This window comes from Typopeltis vanoorti, chromosome 5 (assembly GCF_054136105.1).
Source record: "Typopeltis vanoorti isolate ZY-2024b chromosome 5, IOZ_Tvanoo_1.0, whole genome shotgun sequence".
Taxonomy (NCBI): domain Eukaryota; kingdom Metazoa; phylum Arthropoda; class Arachnida; order Uropygi; family Thelyphonidae; genus Typopeltis; species Typopeltis vanoorti.
In genome coordinates this window covers 76,396,477-76,424,262 of record NC_143553.1, presented here as the reverse complement: position 1 = coordinate 76,424,262, position 27,786 = coordinate 76,396,477, and the positions used below count along the sequence as shown (strand labels likewise).

The window sequence follows — 27,786 nt, the reverse complement described above, 5'->3', positions numbered from 1 at the left end:
TTTATCATTGGCACAGGGATAAGATTTGAGGTTAGTGAGAAAAGGCAGAGATGAAGTACAGTGGTCTGAGATATACTGACAATTGCTTACAAATGTTCTTTTCCACTTTGTATTTCTGAAAAACAGTGTAATGTTATGATTATTAAAAACAACACGCAACTCCACAGTAATAACTTTAATTAATAAATAAGGTAGATATTTCGTACTAAAACTAATAGTACATCTTCAGTGTTACAAACAGATAGGAATAGAATACAAGTAACGAACATTCGGTGCATCACCTATTAAAATACAATGTTGTCACAAGCTAGGAAATGAAAGAAATTAATAAATAATTAATATTTAAGATAATTAGTTTTTTAATGATTACATAAAATAAAAGTCTCCCAGATCTTCGAGAGAGAGAGAGAGAGAGGCAATCATTTCGATTTAAATTCGGTCAGTGTAAAAAAGCTTCACAACTTTCTTTAAAGAGGCGTTCATATTTGAACCTGAATCTATGAAGGAGAATAGCTTTATCTCACTGGATATTATGGGTAATGGTAATACTGTGTTGTGCTAGACCAGACTTCTGAGGTTTGTTGTAATCAATATAATATTGATGTTCTTTAATTCTTTCTTCCACAGAACGGCCAGTTTGTCCAAAATAAGAAACATCGCATTCACAAGGAATTTGGTAAACACCAGCCAAAGACAGAGATCACAGTTTATCTTTTGTAGAAGGCAATAAGGAAGAAATTTTGTTGATAGGAATATAAGTGGGAATCAATTGGTACTTTTTTAAAATTCTACCTATAGGTTCTGAGATTCCTGGAATGTAGGGGATTGGAACTCTGCGAACTGCTGAAGAAACCTTAGGTATTGGAACATAAGATTCAATTATCTGTTGAATTTGATTAGGGTGGTAATTATTAGATACCATTAACTTTTTAATGATGGAAAGTTCTTGTTGTAAAATTTCTGGAGAAGAGGAAACTTTATGTGCCCTATTAATTAGAGATTTAAGAATGCCAAATTTTTGAGATGTATGGTGAGCATACTTTTTATGAATGTATCTGCCAGTAAATGTGGGCTTTCGAAAGACGCTTGTAGATAAGGTACCAGAAGAAGTTCAAGTAAGCAGGATGTCCAAAAATTATAAAGTACCAGAATTTTCCTTTTCCATGGTGAATTGGATACGAGGATGAAGGCTATTTATCTGTTGCAGAAAGATGGAAAGCTCATCTTCAGTATGTGACCAAATAGCAAAAACATCATCGACATAATGATACCAAAGAGATGGTTGAGGGTGCATAGTCTCTTTGAATTGTTTCAAAAAATAGTTAGCCAAAGGACTACACATGGCAGTACCTTCAAATTGTTTGTAGAACTTGTTTTTCCAACTAAAATAACCTGAATGGATAACAAATTTGAAAATTTTTGCGATATCTGGAGGGTAATCTTCATATAATAAATTGACTGTGTCGGCTAATGGGATATTGGTAAACAGAGAAACAATGTCAAAACTGACTAACAACTCAGACTCTTTGATTTTTATATCCTTGATTTTTTCCAGGAAATCTGTTGAATTTTTTATGTAGGATCTTGAATGTCCAGTGAGAGCACTTAGAATGAGACAAGACTTTTGCAATTCGGTAAGTAGGAGAATCAATGCAATTCACGATTGGTCGTACTGGATAGCCTTCTTTATGGATTTTTGGGAGACCATATAGACGGGGAGAAGTGTAATGTTATGAGTATTATTATTGACATAAGATTAGTTAATTTATTTTGTCAATGAAGTGTAAGAATTTCGAAAATGGATTCATTTTATTATGCATATATACAATGAAATCAAAATTAATATTTAAATTCTTTTAACATTCTTTTAAAATGTTATTTCACCATAACCTGAACAAAACTGACTTTTACTTGAAGCTAACTCTAGCAATTCAGCATAAAGAGTGGATTTTAGATGCTCTTTAATAATGAACAAGACTGATCCTATATGAATTAGAGGGCAGAGCAGTTTTTTATTATTTTGAAATGTTATCATATCCAAACTAAACACCAAAGTAGATTATCAGTATTACTTATTCAAGGAGTAACTATTAGAATGAATAATAGTTCTCAACACTAAACAGTCTAAGAAAAGCTGCTGTTACCTTTACGCCCCCAGGGACATATATAACAATGAAATAATACTGAAGAATCATAACACTACAATTTCTCCCTTTTAATCACTAGAGTGAAACAAATTTTAGCTTGAATGTGTTTATTTATTTATATTATTATAAGTAGTGAAAAATAATCTTATATCTTACATCAGTTAGTGAACTTTTTACTTCAGCAAGCTCTGCCTCAAGAGTAGAATTCCTCTTGATTAACATAGAATTATCTTCATTTAATCTGGTCCTTAACAACCTTTCATGTTCCATTGTCTGCTCAGACTTGCACAGCTTTTCAAGAACCTGTTGAAGTTCTTCCTGTAAATGTATTGATAAATTACTTTATTTGTATTGCAATAACTTTTAGCAACTGATGCTGACAATAAAAATTTCTATTAGACTTGAGAATATGAGTTTTGCTATTATCACTTACAGATATTTGCATCTGCACACTCATTTCTGACAACTTAGTTTCACTATGTTCTATCAAGTGCTTTTTAATAAACAAAGTAAAAATACTGGTGCTTTGGCACATACAGTACTGAAATATTTATTTCAATGAAATTTTATCTAATGAATACACATACCATCCACTGAATTAGAAACCTTTATGCAGATATACATAAAAGTCACTTAAGCAGCATACATAGAAAAATACTTGGTCACATGCATTACCACGTGTTCTAGGCAACTATTTAAGAATTCTTCTGGTCAGTAATCATATAGTGTTAATCACACTGGGAAAAACAAAGGATCTTTCCGAGTTCAATTAAGGACTTATTGTAGGTGCCTGTCTGGTTGGAGCCATAATTTTGAAAACAGCAGAGCTGACTGGTTTCTCAAAATATGAGATATCCTGGGTGTTTATTCAGCAGAAATATAACCTGCATTGCTTGCTTGTCTAAGGCAAAACTAGTCCTAAGACACTCTATCAGGGATGAGACTGATGGTCATCTGAGAAGGCTTGTACAGTCAAACAGAACTTCCTGTGTGCAACGATTGACCGAAGCATTTAACGAAGGCTGTTCCTATCTATATCTCACCAAACTATGTGCAGAGAACTGAAGAGAATCAGTATTGGTGGTCACATACCAATATGGAAATCACTGATTTTTGTAAAGAATGGAAAGTTCATCTACAGTGGTGTCAGGAGCAGCATGACTGGACACTGGAAGACTGGAAAAAATCACATTGTCCGACGTATCATGGTGCACCTTGTTCTGTACTAATGGCAGGCAGAGAGTTTGGTGGAAGCCCATGGAGCAATGAACCCAGCTTGCCTAGTAAACACAACTCAAGGTTCTAGAGGTGGTGTCATGGTGTGGGGCATGTTGGTATGGAATGGGTCCTCTGATATTGCTGGAAGGTCAGATGTTTTCCAAGGAATATCTGAATATTGTTGCCAATGAAGTCCATCCTGCAATGTTGATTTTTTTTATCCAGCAGGTGGTTGCTTCATGGACGACAATGCTACTGTCCATCGCACAAGAATTGTTTAGCAAGCATGACAGTGATTTCCACCATTTTCCTTAGCAACCACAAAGCCTAGATCTGAACCCTACTGAGAATATACAGGACATTGTTAGAAAACCAGATCAGGGAGCAAATTCCTCTTCCACTGAATCTCAGTCAGTTAAAGGACTGTCTGGTGAAGGCCTGGTATGCTGGTAAGCATAGATGCAATCCAACATCTTGTGGAATCTACACCAAAGTGCATATGTGCTGTAATTAGGGCTAAAGGCAGTGCAACATGGCATTAAATACAAGTTTCTAATTCAGTGGCTGGTATGTGTATTTGTTAGTCGAAATATCTATTTCAGCTGATATACACTATCTTTCAATTCATCTAATGAAATTTGACTGCATAACAAAATCACTATGAATGGAAAAGAATGGTGATTTTTCATGAAAAAACTCAGTCATGGGGTGTTCAGGTTACTATGACAGCACAACACGATTAAGTTTATATTATTAATCTCCTATCAACAATTTTCCTCCAAATCAATCTATTACTTTATTACTATGTGAGCACAGCAATATTATTATATCTAACATTTCATGCTTCTAAAGCATTTCTGACTGAATCACTTAAGGTAACCATTCTATTTAAGTGATAACACCTGACACATGCTTGAATGCTAATAATGTCACGTTCCTTTCTAATATCTTAATTTTTAATATGATTCTGCCATTGATGCCATCAGGTCACTCCCCTAATTTTTCCTCAAAACCCTCATATCTGTGGTCTCTTATCTTTGATCAAGTGCTTTATTTCTAACCCAACTCTCAGATGCATAGCTACTGGTTTAAACACTGTCTTGTATACTGCAAGTTTGGTGTTTTGGCTCATTTCTCTCTTATTTCATAAAAATTTATTCAGCTGGCTATCCACCAATAAGCTTTGCTTATTCTGTTGACTATTTCCAGATTTAACCTGCCATCTTCACTAAACGGTGCCTAAATGGCTGAAATATTTTGTGTGTTCTATAGGATTTACATGCAGAATGCAGCTGAAGTTTTATATACATGCTCCTGCCCATTTTCAATGTTTTGAACTTTTTATTGCTGATTTACATGCCAAATTTGTTACAGCTGTAATTCCATTTAGTTGGAGAATACTGGAGACTTCCACTAGATGCATTTAGGAGTACAATATCATCTATATCAAGCAAAGAGCTAAGCTTAACATCTCCAATTCTAATATCAGGCTTGATGCCACTTTCTTTCATAATGTGATCAATATAGATGATGAACAAAAGTGAGATAATGTGCATGTATGTCTTACCGCTGATTTTACATCAAACCATCTTTCTCTATTTTTTCCCTAACTGCTGAGTGACAACTTAAATATAGACTATGTATTGCTCTGTATAATGTTCCATTCACACCATATAATTGTAGTGTTTTGAAAAGCTTTTCTCTGGACACCTTGTCATATGTCTTTTCCATATCTATAAAACTTAAGTACAGATCCTTGTCATATTCCCATGATTTCTCAACTATTTATCTTAAAGTGAAAATCTAATCTTGACAACCTCTATTTGGCCTGAACACAGCTTGTTTTCCAAGTTTCTCTTTCACAATCTTTCTCAAACTTTTCAAGTATGTTTGCATAAATCTTAATTGGAATGCTTAGTAGAGAAATTTGTCTGTAATTCTCACCTTCAGCTTTATTCCCTTTTTTATAGAAAGGTACTATCAGAGCTGTACTCCAGTCAATGGAAAGCCAACCTTCTTACCAGGTCCTCTGAATTATGCAAAACTTTTATACCTCCATACTTAAGCATTTCTGGTCAAATTTCATCTACTTCAGCTGCCTTTCCATATCTCAAGTTTTTGACAGCTTTTTCTATCTCAAGTATTGATACATACTCCTCTTTGCATTCCTCTTAAATTTCCTACTACAGTTCTGTCACTGCTTAAGCTTCTTTGAAACAGTCTTTCAAAGTAATTACTCCACACACATCTAAGATATCCTTATCTTCAGTTTCTGTCACCTTTGTCATCTCTGATTCCTTTTACAGTACTCTTTCCTCCATTTCTAAGCTTCTTCAATAGCTTCCAGAACATTCCGCCTTCCTGATATTTATTTTCTATACTCTTACCAAAGTCTTCCCATTCTTTTAGGAATCTGCTGACTTATTTGCTAGGAACTTTTGTTATGCTTTCTTCTTTTCCAGGACTGCTTCTTTAACTTCTTGTATCCACCATGGTGTTCTTATTTGTCTATCCTTGCAGACCACTTCACCACATACCTCCCAAGCTGAATCAATCAATGTCTTCTTCAGAGCTTGCCACTGAGACTCCAAGGTTTGGTTCTTGTTTTCAATTTGTTTCATTTTTTTTCTTCAATAATGTTTCCATGTACTGTGTGAATGTGCAAGAGAACTGGCATTGCCTCTGATGAAGTTGTTCAGTTGAGGTCTCAGCTCTGGCAGGGTTCCAGGGGAGTGGAAAGAGGGTAAGATAGTTCCATTGAATAGAAGTGGCTCCACAACAGAGATAGAAAACTACAGCCCAATTAATATATCAGGAGTGGTAGACTTTGGTCGGAAATACCATGGTTCAATTCCTGTCAGTGACGTGGGGTCTGGTCAGTGACCAGACCTTTATCTCTCTCTCTCTCTTTCGATGAATGGTGAGTTAGCCGATTTCATACAGGTTTTTTCACCCAGAAAATCAAATTTTTCATCCTCCAGAACAGGCAAACTGGCCCCGTGAACACTGTAATCCATGTGTGCTCACGGTAATCCATGAATACGTCCTAGCCATATGTCAGTCCCAAACCTGGATAAAATTTAGGGGGAGGGGAATAACTACCTTGAATTTCACCAGGAATACTTTGTGGACAATGCCTACAAAGTCACCAAGGGTTGGAAAACAACTGAAAGGGAAAATCACCACCACCACAGTTAAGTATTGGAAAACTTGATTGAAGGTAAAATCCAACATTGGGTGGATAAGGATGTGATACTGCATAGTGGGAGGGAGGGGGGGGGAATGGTTTTGTAAAGGGTAGGTTCTGTCTTAGTAATTTGTTCACATTTTATAATAAAGTTGCAAAGGCATTTGACAGAATACCACATGGAAAACTATTGCACAAGTTGAAGCAAATGGGAATGGATATGAAACTAGTAGCATGGGTAGGGGGATGGCTGACAGACACACCAGAGTGTAGATATTGTGGAGTGGAATCTAGTAGATTGAGAGTGACTAGTGGAGTACCTCAAGGTTCTGTAATAGGGCTGCTACTCTTTAATTTGTATATCAATGATATAGGGAAAGATTTAAGAGGGGATATTCAGTTGTTTGCTGATGATGCAAAACTGGGAAGAGCAATAGTTGATAAAAGTGATGTATATATATCCTGCAGGATGATTTAAATAAATTGGCATTGTGGGCAAAGCAAAGGATAATGATTGTCAACTGAATGTTACAAAATGTAAGGTTATGCACCTCGGGTTGAAAAGATTGCATATGGTACATCATGTTGATGGTACTAGATTGCAAGAAATTGATGAGGCTAGGCACTGGGGATAATGGTGGACAGAGAATTGAAGTTCAGAGGATATATTACAAAAGCTGGTAAAATGGCTCAAAGTAAAGATGCTAACAAGTAAAGATAGGGAAGTTATTATAATATCTCTTAATAAGGCTATGATTTGGTTGCATCTTGACAACTATGCACAGATTTGGTCACCTTGGGTTCTTGAGGTTTTAGAGAAGATTCAGAGACAAGTCACTAAGTTGATGACAGGTCCATGAAATGCTCCCTATGAGGATAGGTTGAAGGTTTGTGGATTACAAAGTTTAGCTGATTGGTGGAAAAAAAAGGAACATGATAGAAACTCTTAAGATATTAAAAGGGATTTATAAAACTGATGCAAAGAAAATGTTTGAATATATAACTAATAGCGAACTAGGGGGCCATCTGTGGAAGTTGTGTAAGAGTGTGGTCAATAGGTGTGTGATTTTTTGTAGAGTTATGAGTTAAGGAGAGGTATGATAGAGTTGCATGTATAATAGTTAGTTGGAATCTCCCACAATGAGTCTACAGACTCCATGGAGATACTGTATAATAATAATGATGTTAAAGGTACAATTTTTAAGAGGACTGAAATATCTGGATTCTGATGAGTGGAAACAAATTATCTATTTCCCGATTAAAAAAGTTTGCATTACAAAAATTCATATAACAAACATCACTTCATGGAATCAATTAATTTCATTATGCAAAGGTCACTATTTGTAAGTGGCAGATTATTTTTGTTACCTCTTGTGAAACCATCTCTTTGCTCGATGATGGAAGTTTTTTCACTTGGCTATGCTATCAATTATATATTTGGTTTAATCCTTTATCCAAGTGTAAGCAAACAAAGTTTGCGCTTGAAGTATTTTCAGGACTGGGGCAACTCGTGGCAAATATATAATTATATATATATATATATAATTATATATTTGGTTTAATCCTTTATCCAAGTGTAAACAAACAAAGTTTGCGCTTGAAGTATTTTCAGGACTGTGGCAACTCGTGGCAAAGGTGGTAAGAGTTCTCATCACTTGCCTTAGTATCTCATAATGCAAAGCACATCTCCTTGCAGACATGTATAATGCTATGCATTAAGGGAAGGGTCACTACCCAGACCGGTTTCGACCTTTATTGAGGTGCTGTTTAAGTAAAGACCTCTAAAAATTAGGTGGTCCCTCAGACCACTCTCTACAAGTGACCAAAGGACCATCTAACTCAGCAGTGGCTCTACTCAGTGACAGGTTCGCCCCACCACCAAGCAGAGCCATAATCTCAGCGGTGGCCTCACTCAGAGACAGGCAAAAACCTACCCCCAAGTAGGTTTTTGCCTGTCACTGAGCTTCTCACATCTCAGGGAAAGCAACCACTTCTACACAAAAGCACATCAGTGGGAGCCAGACCCAGAGGTGATCATACTAAGGTGGAAGTAATCGAGAAGTCATATTTCCATATACCAGTTGCCAGAGGGTGTCACACCTTATTATTCAAATTCTCTGGATTAGAGATAAGTTGATGGAAGTTTTTTCACTTGGCTATGCTACCAGTTATATATTTGGTTTAATCCTTTATCCAAGTGTAAGCAAACAAAGTTTGCGTCTGAAATATTTTCAGGACTGGGGCAACTCATGGCAAAGGTGGTCCATATGGTTATAAATTATATGTAGTTAGGTAAATTATACTGTAAATTATAGTTAGGAAACCTGGCCGGCCAGTCTGTACATACAATAGTCTCTTCTTGAAGATATTGGTCCACGGTCTTTGGCCCACCTTGATTCTTTGCAGAGCCTAGAAATCTGATTTAAGTACTTTGGCTATACCTTCAGAGACATCTTTAATAAAAAGAATGGTAACATGATGGACCACTCTGTATCACCATCATGATCAGAGACAGATGACAAGGAAACTATGACTATCAGTGATTTTGTTGACACATGATTCAATGATGTAAGATATCCATTGTGTTAATATTTGGTATGTTAATTGTGTCTCTAAAGGTACAGCCAAACTACTTAAAATCAGTTGGCCTACAGGTGTCCTTTTTCCCTTTCAACTAGATTTCTATTTTTCTAGGCTGTGTAAAGGATAAACTTTCACCTTTGGCCATCCTGCAATGTATCAAATTCTGCCAGTGCGAATTATCATATTTTGGCAAAACAGGTAGCTCAGCAGCTGTGCATCGTGATGAACATCTGGCTACATTAAATTCCATGAGCTGGAACAATTGAGAATTGCAAAAGACGCTATCTCCACCACCAGACATCAAATCCTTTAAAGAAAATTAAGGTTCTCCATAAAAATAATCATCTCATAGAATGCTTATATAAAGATAGTTGTGAAAGCTTGTTACCTCATCTAAATTTAAATAGAAGTGATGGACTAAAATTATCCCTTTTATGGGAAATAGTTCTTCACAAGTTCTGGAATTAAGTTTTTCATTTTATTTTTTAATTAATTTTTTTTTTTTAAAACTAATATCTCTTGTTAAAGTTATTTTATTAGAACCTTAATGTATTTAGATCATGTCACTCTGTATCATGTATGACTAGTTCATGTGTTTTCATTGTTGAATCAAAGTTTCTGTTCTAGTTGTTTAATTTGAAAGTCATACTGAAGATGCCCTTGATAATGGAGTGAAAATTCTATGCTAATAAAAATTATGTAAATAAAAGTCTTATGTTTAAATAATTATTTACCGAGGACTCATCAGTGGGAGCAAGACCCAGAAAGATACCAAAACTGAAATAATACAGAAGTCATATATTTTCCATGTTCAAGTAGCAAGCATAAGAAATGAAAAATATAAGTAAAAAGAAAAAAAAGGCATCACTTAAGGGTAAAAGGTAGATAACTGGGAGAACATCTCCACATAGTCTTTTAAGGAAATGACCAGGGCCTTTTGGCCTAATTCCCAATCCTCACAGTGTAGTGGTGCACCGTGTTAGTAGGCATCTATCCAGATAGTGAATGAACAAGGATGAGATGGCAATTATGGATTTGGCCAATCAAAAATTGTATTCTTATTGGCTATAACCAACATAAAATGATGGTACAACATGATAGAATTTCAGTGGCTGGGATGTTGCCAGGTTAAACAAAGTTCTTGCTGTTTTCATAAGGGAATCAGGATAAACAGTGACAAGTCAGCTACTGTAATACACCCCAACTCAACATTTAGCATAGTTTTAGATTGGCATCACTGACATAAAAAGCATCAAAAGAAAAGAAATGGAACTAGCAGAAGAATTAGATAAGTACTAGATCAACATAATAGATATAACAAAAAAAAAAAAGAAAAAAGAAAACAATAACAGGCAAGATTCTTCTAAGCAACAAATAATGAAGAAGGAGTGGCTATGGTATTCAAGACAAAATATGAAGATAATCCATCTTGAATGGTATGCAATATCAAGTGATGTGGTAAAATAGAATGGGAAATTGGACAATGAGACCTATTTTAAACTACTATCCCACAGAAGTTCCTGCTAAGAAAGAAGCAGAGGAATTTTTCAATGCATCAGAGAAGGAAGTTAATACAAATAAAAAAGGAAACATTGGTCTTTATGAGAGATCTAAACAGCAAAATGGGAAATTACTACTAGACATAAATATTTTGGGAAAATTCAAACAAAAGAGCAGAGCTAATAATAATAATGGTAAGCACTTCCTACATTTCTGTTTCAGACATGGACTAGTCATTGCTTACACCACGTTCCACCAACATAAAGAAGCACACAAATTTGCAGGGAGGATAGACACAAGAAATAAAAAAAGTATCATTTACTATGTTACTGTTGATATCTTCAGAACAAGAGAGTATACACAGGATCTGAAATAGGTAGTGACCACCATTTAGTTTTGAGCAGGATAAAACTGAATACCATATTGAAATAAGAAGTGTGTAAGGAAATTGTAAAGAAAATTAAAATTCAGCAGCTTTTAGAGTTGAACTATAAACTCAAACACACAAATATTCAAAAAAAAAAAAAAGTTTGAAAACAAGAACCAAACCATGGAGATTCAGTAACAGACCCTGAAGAAAACATTGACTGATTCCATCAGAAAAACTTATGGTGAGGTTGTCTGCCATGATAGAAAAATCATAACTCCACAGTGGATTGAGGAAGTTAAAAAGGTAGTCAAGGAAAAGTTAGAAATGGAGAAAAGGGAACATTACTAGTGACTATAAAGTGACATGAAAACTGAAGATATTCTAATGTCTGGAGTAATTACTTTGAAAGACTGCTGAATGAAAGAAGCAGTGACAACAGGATTGTAGAAAACATTCAAGAGGAATGCAACCAGGAATACAAATCAATACTTGAGCTAGAAAAAAAACATCAAACACTTGATATATGGAAAATAACTGTAGTAGATGATATTCAACCAGAAATGTTCAAATATGAAGATATATACAGTGGCTACTCTGCATAATCCAGAAAGCCTGCTCAGAGAGCATCAAATTCCAGGTGATTAGTGTAGAGCTCTCATAGTATCCATCTGTAAAAAGGAAAATAAAAATTAGCATGAGAATTACAGAGGAGTTTCCCTACCAAGAGTTCCTTGTAAGATTTATGCAAGCAAGCATACTTGAAAAAAGGCTAAGAAAAAATATGATAAGGAAACCTGGAAAAGAACAAGCTGTTCAAGCCCAAATTGATGTCACAATCATTTCACTCTAAGACAAATAGTTTAGAAATCATGGGAACAAAATAGGGATCTGTATTTGAGTTTTGTATTTAAATCTCAAAAAAATGCATGTGACAAGGTGCTAAGAAAAATGCTGTTCAAAATGCTAAAATTATATGGTGTAAATGGGACATTATATCAAGCAATGTAGTCTATATTGAGTTGTAAGTCAGCAATTAGAATTGAAGGAGGTACAGGAAAAGGGTTTGATATTAAATCAGGTATGAGACAATGGTGTGCATTATCTTCACTGTTATCATCATATACTCATATATGGATCACAGTATGAAGGAAAGTGGCATTAAACCTGACATCAAAATTGAAGATAAACAACAAATTACATTACTACTTTAATGAAGGTACAGATATTTTGTACTGAAAATAACAGTATCTGAAATATCTGTACTTTCATTAAAGTTAATTACTGTGGTTATCGTGTAATTTGTTGTTTATAGTTATGCCACAGGTACCTTTAAAAGATAAAACTTGGAGATGTTAATCTCAGCTCTTTACTTTATGCTGTTGTTGTTATACTCCATAAATCCAGCACAAGTCTGAAGAATTCCCTAACTAAATTATATAACTGCTGTAATAAATTTGGTATAAAAAAAGCAGCAACACTGAGAAAACACATTAGCTACATATAGAACATGTAAAATACTTCAACTATTTAGGCACAATTTTTAGTGAAAATTAAAGATTAAATACAGAAATAAACCAACAGAATTAGAGAATCTAACAGCATGGTAGAAAGCCAACTGAATCAGTTTATATGGAATAAGGAAGAAATTAATCAAACACTGCACTTGCTGAATACAAGACAGTGTCAAAATGAATTTTAACTTATGGAGCCAAGAAATGGGTTAGAAATAAACCACTTTATCAAAGACTGGAGACCACATATATGAGAGCTCTGAGAAAGATTAGGGGAGTGAACAGATAGCATCAAATGGCAGAATCATACTAAAATGAAGATAAGAGGGTATGCTGAAAAGTAGTGATAATCACCATGAAGGAATTGAGATAGAACCATGTAACTTATACATTATACTACATGTTCCCCACGAAGTGTTATACATTTCTTATAATGCTGCTGCCACTTACAATTCTCTGAGGAAAAAAGTCTTTCCCTTATTTCATAAACCAGTCCTCAGCTGCAGATATGACTTCATCATCTGTGGTAAATTTGTTCTTTTGAAGTGTTTCTTTAAATTTGGGAATAGGAAATAGTCAGATGGGGCCAGGTCTGACAAATAGGGTGGGTGAGGCTGACATCGAAAGCCCAAGTCTGTTGTATTGTACTGTCTGCTGTGTCTCATAATCAGTGTGAACAGGTGTCAGACATGCCTCTGCTCAGTTTCCCATGGCATTTTTCTTTCAGATCCTTCAGAACTGTTGAATAAACTGCTGCTGTAACAGTCTCAACTTTTATCAGGTACTTGGTAAGGATGGCGTTGGTGTAGTTGGGGTTAGTCGTAGTTGGTGGAATGAGTGGTGGAGACAGAGAGTTGTAGAGTAGGGTGTCCTTCCTCGATGAGTATTTGGACTCCCTGGGAGTGTCATGTAATAATAATAATAATAATATCCTAAAAGACAATAGTAAGAATAACCTTCCTTGCTGACTTTTGGATTTGAAACTTCTTTGGCCATGGGGAAACTTAGTGTCTCCACTCCAATAACTGTTGTTTGGTCTATGGGTCAAAGTGATAAAGCCATTTCATCAACAGCCATAATACAAGCCAAACCTTTTGTACCGATTTCGTAAACTAACCAAAATCCCTTGAGATGACAGCACACGTTCTGTCCTTTGGTCAGCATTCAAACATTTGGAGACCTACTTCACTGAGAGCTTTTGCATGTCCAGATGTTGATTGATAATGACCCCAACTCATTCTCTGGATATCCTCAGAGTCTTTGCAATGTTTTTGGCTGGTATTCATCTATCAGCAAGAATTATGACATGCACTGCATAGATTTTTTCAGGTGTTATTGCTCTGGAAGGTCTTTCTAACCTGGAGACATTTGTTGTCTCAGGATGCCCAGTTTTAAATTTGGTCATCCATCTGGCAACTGTTGGATATGCTGGGTCACAGTCCCTTACTATCTCACACAAAGTTTCATTAATCTCAGTTACGTACTTTCCTTGCAGCACAAAGAACTTGATGATGGCCCACACCTCTGTGTCTTGAAATTTCTTCAAAACCTCTGACATGTTTTCTTATATATCCTAAAAGAAAAAGAATAAATTCTTACAATTTGATGAAACATGGGGGTTAAAGGGTTTTATGCTATGTTCTTTCTTGTGGTATATCAGTTGCTTTTAATATCAGTTTTATGTATTTTTTATATTAATATCATTAAAATTTTAAGCACCTCCATTTCTTCAACCTCTATTTCACATCAGTCAATGTCTTATCTGGCATTGCAATATCACTACCTAGATGATACCCCTGTATAAACATGAGGAATAGACAGATTTTATAGACACATGAGAATGGCCCATTGGAAGGTGAGGAGAATTAGAAAGAGAGTTCATGGAATTAACCTTAGAGAATGTGACAGAGGGAGATGTTTTGACAAATGGCCTTGATCAACTGTGTGAGTATAGGATGCATGGATAAAGAAAGAAGGAGAGGCATTGAGAAATGCAATGGAAGGCATAAAGTCTGAAATGAGGAGAATGTTTGGAGAGATTAAGACTTGAGAGGTTAAGCAGTGCAAAAAAAGAGTCAGTGTTACACCCTGATACCTTAAGAATGTAGAATTCCCAGTTATCATGGTGTAACATGAAGAGAAAATTAAATAAAACCCCTGTATAAGAGCTAATACATAAATTACTTAAAGAAAGAAAAATATTCTTGCATCCAAGTAAAATATATAACAAAAAGTGTTTGTTGAACTAAATAATAAAAGAAGGAATATATTACAGCTGTGATAAAAAAAAATTTAGCTAAGTAAAACAGAAAGGATTAGTCATAAGAAACTGTATGTGAGAGGCTAGAGATTAAAATATTAAGTAAATTCATAGAAAAATTTTGGAAGGGGGATTAATTTAGAGGCTAGCAAAAGAAAACAACAGACTATCGCTCAGGGTCTGTTGGATTCTGATTATGTAGAAATTAGAATAAATGTTATTTGATTCAGAATCCAACATGATTTTCCGTCACAAGAACTATATTTGTAAATATTATTTAATGTAAATAACATAAATTATAATTGATATCATATAACTGCCTTAATTATATCAAGTTTTTAATTATTTAATCAAAAGAAAGTGTTAATGATAAAGAGGTTCTGTATTAAATATTATTAAGTTATTTTATTTATTGTTATGTCAATATTATAAGAACTTGTATTTGTAATTTAACTACGCACTTATTGAAATGCAAATATTCTATTTATTCTTTTTTGTGAAAGTTTAACGTTATGTAATAACTGAATGTAGTTGTATAGCCTAACGTAACATTCGCGAGAATGTTTACGTTTATCGGTTGTCATAGAGACGCGTGAAATAAACGAGCGCGAGTGAAGGGAGCGTGGGCGAAAAAAGAAAAAAAATATATATACGTAGTAGTAGAGTCAGAACGGAATTTTGGAAGTAAAAAGTAGCAAGGGGATAAACTAGAGAAGTAGAAGTAAATAAAAGGTTCTTAGGGTAGGAGTTAAGTGGATAATTTTTATAAGTGAGCAAGGAAGAACGTAACGAATTTTATAGTTAGCTGAAATTGAAATCAGCAGTAGTAATAGAAGGAAATTTAAAGCTACAATCGGATAAAGTAAAAAGCTGAACATTCAAGGAAGAATTCTGAATAAACCCAGCTGATCTAGTATTGCAGCTTATTTCCGATTTGCCCTAAAGAGAACCTCAGAGTGTTTTAATTAATTTATGAGTGGTAATAACGATAGTTGAAGTGCCCTAATTGATGTCAAGAATTCTGAAGCGTAATTGATAGTGCTTTAAGTATAACTGCGGATAAGTTTTGTAAATGTGTTTTTATTCTTTAAGTGTGATAAGTGAATTCCAGAAGTTTGCTCACAACATAATAGATGTTCTAGGAACCATTTCCGGTAAGGTCTATCATAGTGAATTGTTAACTTTAACTGTGGAAACCCTTCGTGATTGAGAGTTGGAGATAGGAATTGCTTGAAAGATTATTTTCAGCTATTAGATCCTGTAATATTTTGAACTTATAGCATGACTGAAAAATGTGTGAAAACTAATTAGATTGGATGTTCTATTATATTCATTTAAGTGTAAAAACTTTATAATCCAGAAGCTAAAAAGATGTATGTGAAGACTTGGAAGATTGTGCTAATGTAATTGACTTGACTTAATGTTTGACTTATTTCTATGTTTAAAATTAGAAGTAAAATTCATGTAAGTGTTGTATGACCTATATTAAATGCTTTATTTGTTAACCTAACTGTTGTATTTGCCTGAAATTCTTTTTACTGCACCGTTCACAAAAATTCGAATCTTGCGGGAATCCCAAGTGGAAAATAAAATACCTCGGCTAGAATGAATGAAAAGACTGCTAACTAATTTTGAATTGATCCTACTAATTCATATAGACTTATCTAAGAATAGAGTGGCGCAGTATAATAGAAATTTCTCTACCCTTAGATCAGTGATTAATTTGCAATTAGTTTTCCTTTATTTTATGAAAGTGACTTTTAGCAAGATGGCGGATTCGAACGTCAAGAGAACACGTCACGACAGGGTCAATTCCTGGATTGAGACATCATCACGTGTCAGTCGCGTGCTCGCTGACCACAGGATGTTTGGCAGAAAACACCACCCTAATTGGTCGGTGAAGTCGAATCCAGTAAGGGGCAGAGAAAAGAAATTAAAGAAGGTGCTGGTAGGAATCAAGGTATAAAAGGGTTAGACCCCCCCAACGAGACTTTTTCCCGGATAGTTTCTTCACGAGCTCCTTTGTATAGGTTTTCACGCGGTTTTCCTGAGTGGCGAGGTTGGAGTTATATCTCCGTCCGACACAACATGGGAACAAGTAGTGAGCGGGATTTCGATTCCGTATTTCCTATGGTAAGAAACGAGGAATGCCATTTAGCTAAAGGAAAGAAAGTATTATCTATGTGTTTCATCATCCAGTGACAACTATGAAAAAAGGAAATCTGTAAAGAAGTCGGTGTCCACATGGTGAGTTTCACGGCCATGGTATAGATGATTCTAAAGTGTGTTCTTAATTCAAGTACGAAAAGTAAAGATCGCATAAGCACAGTTTAATGCCAAAAAAACTTAGGAGTGACCGATTATAGGCAAGATCATACCAGGATAGTTCAATCGGAAAAAGGTAGAGGCCAATATAGAAAACTCAAGAGAAAAAGGTACTGTAATAATCTCGTGTTAACTGAAAATCGTCTGTAATTGTAATCATTATTCTATTACTGAACTGTTGAAGAGACTAAGGAAATTTATACTAGGACTTTAGTATATGACTGATTATAATGAAAATATGCTTGTTGATATTAATATTATATAAATAATTATGTGTCCTGAGATTTATGCATGTGTATTGTAACTTATAGGAAAACTTTAAATGTCAAAGTTATGTGTTCACACAGTGAAAGGATAATTTAATCTACATAGTTTTAGATAGCTAAATAGAGTGAGTTGATCACATATGTCCAGGTGCTACAGCATATAGCGTATTCAGACTAATATAGGGTTAACTAATGTGTTAATTAGATCTGGGATTATACATATGATTGTATGAGTTGAATTTGTTATGGCGGCATGATCGCAATACCCATATAGGATCATAGCCAAATTACTTGTGATAAGCTAATGTTATTTTGTAAATGTTTTCTTAATATTGAATTGAATTATATTAGAAATTGAATTGTACCATACTAATGAGTTTAATAAACCTTTGTTCATTGATAAAACAGTTGTCTGAAATTGCTGCCCAATGCACCACTTGAAAACGTACAAACCTAATCACGCGGGAGGGGAGAATATTTAAATGAGTAACGAGATAAAGTGTCACGACTGCAATATTGTTTCACATTCAGACATATTTTAGTAATTGCTCCTTGTTTTTGTATTTAATATCTCAAACTAAATGTCCCAAAAGGCACAGTATAATATAAATATTAGGGACACTAAGGGGAGAAATAGCTTAAATATTTGTATTTTGGGACGATATCTCGTACATAGATAAAAGTTGAATATAGATAAGCAGAATTTCACTAGATAGAATAATAATCATAAATTGGGACACAACATCAGCGAGGGTACAACAGGCTAATGAAAGTTTTGCAACAAGATGAGTTCCTAAGGAGGATAAGACAGTGACATTACATAAGGGCAGTGGTAGAATGGAAGCATCAAACTATAGACCAGTTTGGAGTTCTGTGATTGTTTAATTTTGAAAAAAGTAAGAACTTATATAGAGAACTGGTTTGTTTTAAGATAAAGAAATGGGAAGATGAGAACAATATCATTTATGAAGGACAGATTTGTTAAGGGGTGTTCTTGTTGTAGTAATCTGGTCACCTTTTATAATAGAGTAACAAGAGCAATGAATGAGAGCAAGGCATATATATATATATATATACTACCCATTTTTTTTAGATTTTTCAAAAGCATTGGACAGAGTGCCATGTGACAAGTTAGTGTTTAAATTGCACCATATGGATATGAATATCAGGTTAGTTAGTGGATTGAATTGATAACTGGCTTTCTGACAGATATCAGAGTTGTATATGGGGGCAGTAGTATCATGGAATAGGAAGGTTACAAGTGGAGTTCCATAGGATTCAATACTGGGACTATTACTGTTCAATCTTTATGTCAATGATATTATCACTGGACTACAAGGAAATGTTCAGTTGTTTGCAAATGATGTGAAGCTTGGGAGTGTTTATTACTAATAGTGTTGATGTTATGGCTCCTCAGGAGAATTTGAATAAGTTGGAAAGGAGGGGGAAATGAACAAAGATGTCAATTTAGCAGTTAAATGTAAGGTTTTGAAATTTGGGATCCACAAATGGGAGATGCATACTCTTGACAGAGCTATAACGGAAGAATTGGAAGAAGCAAAGGATCTTTAAGGCAATGGTTGATAGAATAAAGTACTGAGGAAGTGTTGCAAAGGCTGTGAATACAACAAGGATTGCTGCAGTATCAAGGAAGATGTTGATCAGCAGAGATAGACCATTCTATAAAGCCTTGATAAAGCCACATCTGGATTGTGTGGTATTTCAGGGGCATTTACTAGATTGGCACTGGGAGTTATCATATAGTAGAATGTGCACAAAGTTTGTTAGAGAATAATTATGTTTAGGAGTTTCAGCAGTTTACATAATTAGTGAAATTCCTCTAGAAATAAGTAATTACTGAAAGATTTTACTGATAAAACTTGTTTATATAGAAAAAAAATTCTCTCGACATCAGGAATAAACTATAAGCGTCAGCGAATCTATTCGACTGCAAAAACAGAGGGTGAAAGAGATGATAATAGTGGCAGGAACGAATGATTTGAAAGAGGACAAAATGGAAATGATAGAGGATGTGAGGGAGTTGTTTGAGGTAGCAAAAGAGAAGAGTGAGAGAGTTAGGATGGTGAGTATCTTACCGCGGTATGACAGCGAAGTGTTTAGAAGGAGGGCCATAATTGCCAATGACTTTATGCGTGGGTTATGCATGGAGAGTGGTGTGGAATTTGTGGATGTGTGGAATGAGTTCGATGGGCGAAAGGACTTATATAAGATGGATGGGTTACATTTGAATGGAGTTGGTGTACGGAGACTTGAAAGAGCGTTGATGAATGATGTGGAAGTGGATGTACAGACTCAGGGAAACTAGATTTATTAAGAGGGGGGGGAGTAGATATGCAGACTTTAGGGGGGGCAGTTAAGTGTATGAATGAGTATATTACGCCCGGGCGAGTACGACGGACAACAAATCTGAATGGGATAATTAGTATAAGGAATCAAAGTAGGGATGGGACAAATGGGCTTCTGCGATTCATGTACACTAATGCCAGGAGTATTAGGAACAAGAAGGAAGAGTTTTGGGCCATGGTTGGCACTTCCAGGCCACAGGTTGTCGGTATTAGTGAAACATGGCTGACAGAGGATGATAAAGCTAGTGGGATTGAATGCGATGGGTATAGCGTGTTCAGGAGTGACAGGGTGAATAAAAAGGGGGGAGGAGTGTTATTGATGATAGCTGATGAGCTTCAGCCAAGGAGTATAGAATTTGAACTGCAGGATGGGGAAAAAAGCACATTTGAGGCTGTTTGGTGTGAGATACAATCTAGCAGAACAAAATATACAATTGGGTGCTGCTATAGACCGGGTGATGGAGTGGATGGTGGGAATAGTATGCATAAGCAAATAGAAGAAATGAATGGAAGGAGGGTAATTATTATGGGTGATTTCAATTATGGTAACATTGACTGGAAAGAGGAGAGGGCACATGGGAGGAAGGAATTGGATTTTATGCAGTTATTAAGGGACAACTATCTACGGCAACATGTATTGGAAAATACCAGGGGGCAGAGAGTGCTGGACCTAGTAATTGCAACTGAGAATGTAGCTGTAACGAACATGACCATGTTGCCACCAATTGGTGAGAGTGACCATAAGGTCATGACTTGGGAGGTGGCTAAAGGAGTCGAATTTACAATTAAGACAGGGTATATGTGGAATTACCGGGCTGGTAAGTATGACAAGCTTAGGTGTGTGCTTGGCTCAATGCCATGGCATGTAAAACTGCAAGGGCTGGATGTTGATGGTGCATGGGAGGTGGTTAAGAACTGTTTGCAGGAGGCAATGGTTGATTGTATACCAAGAGTCCGAATAATAAATCAGGTAGGGGTTAAATGGATGAATAACACTATTAAGCTTGAGCTGCAAAAAAAGAAACAATTGTGGAGGGAATTTAAGGAGAAGGGTGACCATCAGGTGCATGAACAGTATAAAGCTCAGGCCAGGATGGTAACAAGGGTGGTAAGAAAAGCAAAAGCAGATTACGAAAGGAAATTGGCCATGCAGGCTAAAGAGAATCCCAAACAGTTTTTTCAATATGTTGCAAGTAAAAGGAAAAATGCTCATGGTAGAATGATCTTAAAAAATGCTGAGGGTAGGGAGGTAACTGAATCAGTCGATGTTGTGGAATTACTGAGCGAGCACTTTGCAAGAGTATATCATCCAGGTGGTGGTGGCTTTGCGGAAATGGAGGAACCAACAGCTTATACTGGAATTGTGATGAATGAGGTAGAGGTAACTAGTCTATTACAGAACCTCAATGTCAATACATCTGTGGGATTGGATGGTATACCAGCTCGTGTCGTACGTGAAGCGGCCAAAGAATTGTCAGTGCCCTTGACCATTATGTTTAATTTGAGCCTCAGGACTGGGTCAGTCCCAAGGGGGTGGAAAGAGGGGAAAATAGTTCCACTGCACAAAGGTGGTTCCAAGGCTGCTGTTGAAAATTACCGGCCAATCAGCATAACAGGAATCATTATCAAGGTCTTAGAGAAAATAGTCAAGAGGAAAATACAAGATTGGATAGAAGAAAATGGGATACTGTATCGGGGACAGCATGGTTTTGTGAAGGGTAGGTCATGCCTCAGTAACTTGCTCACGTATTATAACACAGTGACGGCTGAACTGGATAAGGGTAATGGGTTTACAGTGATTCTGCTGGACCTTGCTAAGGCCTTTGACAGGATACCACATGGAATTCTAATCAGTAAATTGCAGCATATGGGAATGGACATAGGGTTGGGGAGATGGATAGGAGGGTGGTTGACGGAGAGATATCAGAGAGTGGTTTACTCAGGAGTAGAGTCCACTAGACGGCCTGTGACTAGTGGTGTACCACAAGGATCTGTTCTTGGACCACTGCTGTTTAATTTGTTCATAAATGATATAGGAAAGGATCTGAGAGGAACAGTTCATTTGTTTGCGGATGATGCGAAGTTGGGTAGGGCAATAGTGAATGCAGATGACGTCAAAATTTTGCAGGATGATTTGGATAGATTGGAGGTCTGGGCTAGGGAGAATGGATGTCAATTTAATGTGGCAAAATGTAAGGTTATGCATTTTGGGGTGAAAAGATGGGAGGCAGTTTACTGCATTGGTGGAACCGTGCTCCAGGAAATTGATGAGGCACGAGATTTAGGAGTGTTGGTGGATAAGGAATTGAAATTTAGGGGACACATTGCAAAAGTGGCCAAATCAGCTCATCAAATCACTTGGTTGCTGAAGAATACGTTGACAAGCAGAGACAAGCAGGTTATTGTTCCTCTGTATCGAGCCTTGATAAGACCTCATCTCGACTACTGTGCTCAGATTTGGTCACCTAGGTTTCTTCTTGATGGGGAGGAGGTGGAGAGGATCCAGAGGCGAGTGACCAAGATGATAGCAGGTCTGTGGAATGAACCGTATGAGAACAGGTTGAGGATTTGTGGGTTGCAAAAATTGGTTGATAGGCGGAGGAGGGGAGATATGATTGAGACATTCAAATTACTGAAGGGTTTCTATAAAATTAATTCAGAAGATATTTTTGAGAACAGGGCTGGTTGTGGGAGGACTAGGGGACATCCATGGAAACTGGGCAAAAGTGTGGTTAGTAAAGGTGTTAGAGCTGGGTTCTTTACTTTTAGAGTAGTGAATGAGTGGAATGCACTCCCTGAGTCTGTGGTGGATGCTGTGACAGTGAATGAGTTTAAGGCGAGGTATGATAGATACTGTATGAATGTCGAATAGTTGTGATGAAAATGATTTGGGGCCTCCCTCGATGAGTCTAATGACTCCCTGGAGTTGCCCGTAATAATAATAATAATAATAATAATAAGTTTTACCAGCCTTGAATATGCTATAATAGTGAGTTCTGATATAACCTTGTTGTTTAAATCATATTTTCTCTCTCATTAAGCAGCAATTACTCCTGGATTACACCAAAAAGTTTTTATTTATTTATTTTATGCAAATTTCAATCACAAAGGGCTGCAAAGTGAATTTGTTATGAGTGGGCTAAGATTAGATAATGAATGTGTACCATTTCGAGTCTCTAGATGTCAAACAAGATATGAATTCCCTCACTCCCCAAAACAACTTGGGGTCTCTGAGATGCAGGGCAATAGTCAATTAGGTAACAAATATCATTACCCACTTACTCCATATAAACAACAGTGGAACTGCACAACGGACAGTGCTGCATTACGCTAATAGCTCGCATCTCACTATGACATGCATATGCTTGCGTGCGTCGCAATATGGCACTGTGGTAAACACAGTGCTGCTAGCATCCTTCGCCTTCCTAAGTGCTACAAGATGGATTTTTATTATTTTTTTATACAAAATAAGAGAATTATATAGGATTGTTGATGATAAAATTAAATATTACAAGCAAATATAAATAAATTACTAAATATATTTATGTATCGAGAAAAACTGGGGATGCTGCAGTTCTGCAGTGCCTATGCATGAGCTGCCCTTGCACAACAATATCCAAATCCATAGCCTATTGGTTGGAGAGTGGGTACTCTATTCACTTGGATAATGTTGACTAATGTTTATTAATGTCTTGTAGTCGGGTTATTTTCGTAAGGATAATATATATGTGTTGAACAACAGCATTACTATGGGTTTATGGGATTACACACACATGCTATTTTTATATCAAACATTTTGAAAAAAAAAAAATGGCCTTGAATACAGCTACCCTAAAACTTAGAATTTAGCTACACTGTGTAAACAACATTGCTGCAGTTTTATTTATACGCTGATGTCCAAAACCTAAGGAAAAACACTATTTCTGAAGATTACATCCACAAATTCAGATGAATCAGGTTGTGGCCACTTTTGTATAACCGACGACTTCGAGTAGAAAGTGAATACCCATTTGAATGTTCCAAGGGGGTCATGTGGTAGCACTCAACTTGATAGAAAGCAAAAGGCTGTGCTAAGTGAACTGTGTTTGAAGGAAGCTCTTTTCATGAAGGAATAAATTTGCAAACTTGGATGTCTTGTAATGTCTCAAGGACATCATCCAGGTGATTTAATGTAGGAAAGAATTATTGGAAAGCTTGAAGAAGGCCACAGCATTACTGATATTGCCAGAGAGTTTGGCATCTCACATAGCATTGTATCCAGGGTCTGGGCAGCAATTCAAACCAATGGAATGTGTTCCAGACATTTGCTAAGAGGTCACCCTCGCTCTTAACCATGGAGCATGAAATCAGATTATTGCTTATAACAAAACATAATCAAACACCACAGCAAGTCAGCTTGCAAGTAGGCTCCATTCAATCACAGGCAAGTGGATATCTCGACACACTGTGGCAAAATGTCTGTGAAAAGTAGGTCTATAGTCTGCATCCCATTATCCACAGCTCACCACAGAGTATGTTTTCAGTAGTGTTGTATCCATAAAAATTGGACAAGACACCAATGGGCTAATGTATCCTTTACAGATGAAAGTCGTTATAGTCTTTCCTCCAATTCTATGTGATACTTGATCTAGTGTGAAAGTGGTACTGCTTACCATTCCAAGAATGTTCTTGAAAGGGTTGGATATGGCAGTGTTTGGGCCATGGTGTGGGAAGGCATTATGCTTAATGGACACACTGAACTACAAGTGCTGGAAAAGGAACCATGACTGGTGAACGATATTGCAATGAAGTTCTTCAACATAATAACTCTATCTGCACAGTTAGAGCACTGTAACTGTGCAGATAGTTACCTGATTCTTCAATTATTATTATTACACAGGTATCTAAATGGAATCAGAAGACCTTATATGAGGGATTACTGTATAATTTATTAACCTTCTATGCTGTTTTTCCAGCAGTAGTAGTAATGTTTAAAAAACTAATTTTTAAATTGTAAAACATGTGATAAGAAGTTCACTTTAATAATAACATAATGGTTATAGAATTTCTGTGCTAAGTTTATTACCAGTCTTCACACTATATATACATCAACTGACTGAAAAACAAGATATAATCCTCCACTCCATTATAATTTAATGCATCCTTAACACAGATATCATATTTATCATTTTTTTTTTTTTTTTTTTTCAAAGACTGATTCACTATTTTTAAAATTGCTTTTTTCCCCCCTTGAACATGCAATAAATAACAAAATGGTTCCAAGCATCAGAAAATATCTAGGCCAGTACATATGTGTTAAGATAATTCTTAATTTTAGAATGAAGCTGCAAGTGAATTTTTCTGTTCATTGATAATGCTTCACTTTTATTTAAGACTTTGAAGACTAACTTCACATACCTTAAGTTGCTTGAGAGAGGTTTCTTTCTGACATGCAGCCATTGTTTCATTCTTTATCTGTTTTGTGTTAAGTTCTTTCTGCTGAGCTTCTATGGTCTGCTTGTGTTTCTGAATAGCATCATTACTGTATGATAGCTAAATGATAAAATAATGATAATAATCATATGCAGTAGCACTTGGAGTAGGTATATAGCAGATGAATAAGTCATTGCTTTAACTATCAGTTATTCTTTATATCTTAAAATATATAATAACATACAAAAATGAATCACCAGTAAGAGTAGTAAGATCTAGCAATATCGAAACACAACATTTTGTACAACTATTGTTTTTCTAAGTTTTTTTTTTTTCTTATTCACACATAATGGGTTGCTAGTAATTTTTCTATTATTATTATTTTCTCAGTTATCTCCATGGAGTTAAAGATTCATTGTGCAAGGCTTGCACTAATCATTATTCACACAATATTTATCATACTTCTCCTCAAACTCATTCCCCAATGAAGCACTCACAACCACCTCTGCCAACCCATTCAACTTCCTCTGAGCAAAAAATCTAATCCTAATGCTCTTGCTAATCATACTATTACACATTCCAGGGATGATCCCCTTCTTTTTTCTTTCCTGACAGGTACTGAAAAAAAAGCCTGTGTTATCAATCCTAAAAAATCCCTTTAAGAAACTCACATGTTTCTATCATGTTCCATGTGTTAAGGTTCCATGTACTGGGAGAAACTCTTGTTAGAGGCTTAATGAAACAACACTAAAAAAGGATTAAAAATGTTATTTAATTCTTCCAATATTTCATCTCAGTCACAGAGACATCATCAGGGACTACAATATAAGATTTGGAACACACACACACACGAAGGCAACACAAAACTAAGTGAAACACGTGGACAAAAAACTAAAGGCCTAACTAGGTGGTGGCAACCTCTGTGAGCACCTGTGAAAAGTTTTTTACTTTGGGTATAATATATATTAAAGATACCAAGTAAGCAAACAGACAAGTAAGTCAAGTTTGCGCCTGAACGTGGTTCAAGACTTATGTTGGTGGTGCAACACCAAGGCAACTCGTGGTAAAGATGGATTAAGTTCTGATCACTTTCCTTAGTATTTCCCATAAATGTAAAACACATCTCCTAGGAGATGTATGATGTTATACATTATGGGTGGGGGTTACTACCCAGACTGGTTTCAACCTTTATTGAGGTCTCATCAGTGAGTAGGCAGACCCTGAAATGCCAAGGTTTAAGTAATCCAGAGCTTATCAATTTTACCTATGCAAGTTGCCACAAGGTGCTTTGACCTTATTAATTAAGAATCTCCGGATGAGAGAAAGATGTGAAAAGTTTTTTACCTTGGGTATAATATATGTTAAAGATAGCAAGTAATTTTATAACCTTGGTTTTAATCCTTTTTCCCATGCAAGCAAACAGACAAGTAAGTCAAGTTTGCGCCTGAACGTGGTTCAAGACTTATGGTGGTGTAACACCAAGGCAACTCTTGGTGGTGTAACACCTTTCACATCTTTCTCTCATCCAGAGATTCTTAATTAATAAGGTCAAAACACCTTGTGCCAACTTGCATAGGTAAAATTGATAAGCTCTGTATTACTTAGCTTGGCATTTCAGGGTCTGCCTACTCACTGATGAGACCTCAATAAAGGTTGAAACCGGTCTGGGTAGTGACCCCCACCCATAATGTATAACATCATGCATCTCCTAGGAGATGTGTTTTACATTTATGGAAAATACTAAAGAAAGTGATCAGAACTTAATCCATCTTTACCACGAGTTGCCTCGGTGTTGCACCACCACCATAAGTCTTGAACCATGTTCAGGCAAAAACTTGACTTACTTGTCTATTTGCTTATATATATTATATATGTTAACAGATATATATATATAATACATATAGCATATACATATAATATATATAACACAACATATATAATATATGTTATATATAATATAACATATATTAAACCCAAGGTAAAAAACTTTTCACTTCTTTCTCTCATCTAGAGATTCTTAATTAATAAGGTCAAAGCACCTTGTGCCAACTTCCATAGGTAAAATTAATAAGCTCTGTATTACTTAAACCTTGGCATTTCAGGGTCTGCCTTCTCACTGATGAGACCTCAATAAAGGTTGAAACCGGTCTGGGTAGTGACCCCCCACCCATAATGTATAACATCATACATCTCCTAGGAGATGTGTTTTACATTTATGGGAAATACTAAGGAAAATGATCAGAACTTAATCCATCTTTACCATGAGTTACTTGGTGTTGCACCACCACCACCACAAGTCTTGAATCACATTCTGGTGCTAAATTGACTTACTTGTCTGTTTGCTTACTTGGGAAAAAGGATTAAAACCAAGGTTATATCTGTGAGCACCTGTTGCTGGCTTAGGATGTAAACTGGAATCTTGAAATATTAGTGTTTCTCATATATTGGAAAGCTTAATGCAACCATATTTATTTAGATTAGGCTAAATTTTGAGAGCAGCTGCAGATTCCAAAAATAGTCTTTCTCTTCTAAATTTACTACTATGGAGCACAGTGGTCTTTTTCCAATTGACTGTATGTAAAGTATGGTCTGCAAGGCCCGACAGACCACAGTCATAACTGCAGATGTACTTTTTGTGTTC

The 27,786-nt window shown here is 35.9% G+C and overlaps 1 protein-coding gene across 2 annotated transcripts in view; it reads right to left on the bottom strand.

The window, feature by feature from the left end:
* LOC150106553 (uncharacterized) overlaps positions 1-27,786 on the bottom strand; it is a 197,162-nt gene that overhangs the window by 44,941 nt on the left and 124,435 nt on the right. For both annotated transcript variants that reach the window (XM_090392528.1, XM_090392527.1), the window contains exons 7-8: positions 25,131-25,265; positions 2,304-2,465 (exon numbers count right to left, since the gene is read on the bottom strand). In XM_090392528.1, coding sequence (XP_090248654.1) covers positions 2,304-2,465; positions 25,131-25,265 — 297 coding nt within the window. The remainder of the gene's footprint in view (positions 1-2,303; positions 2,466-25,130; positions 25,266-27,786) is intronic.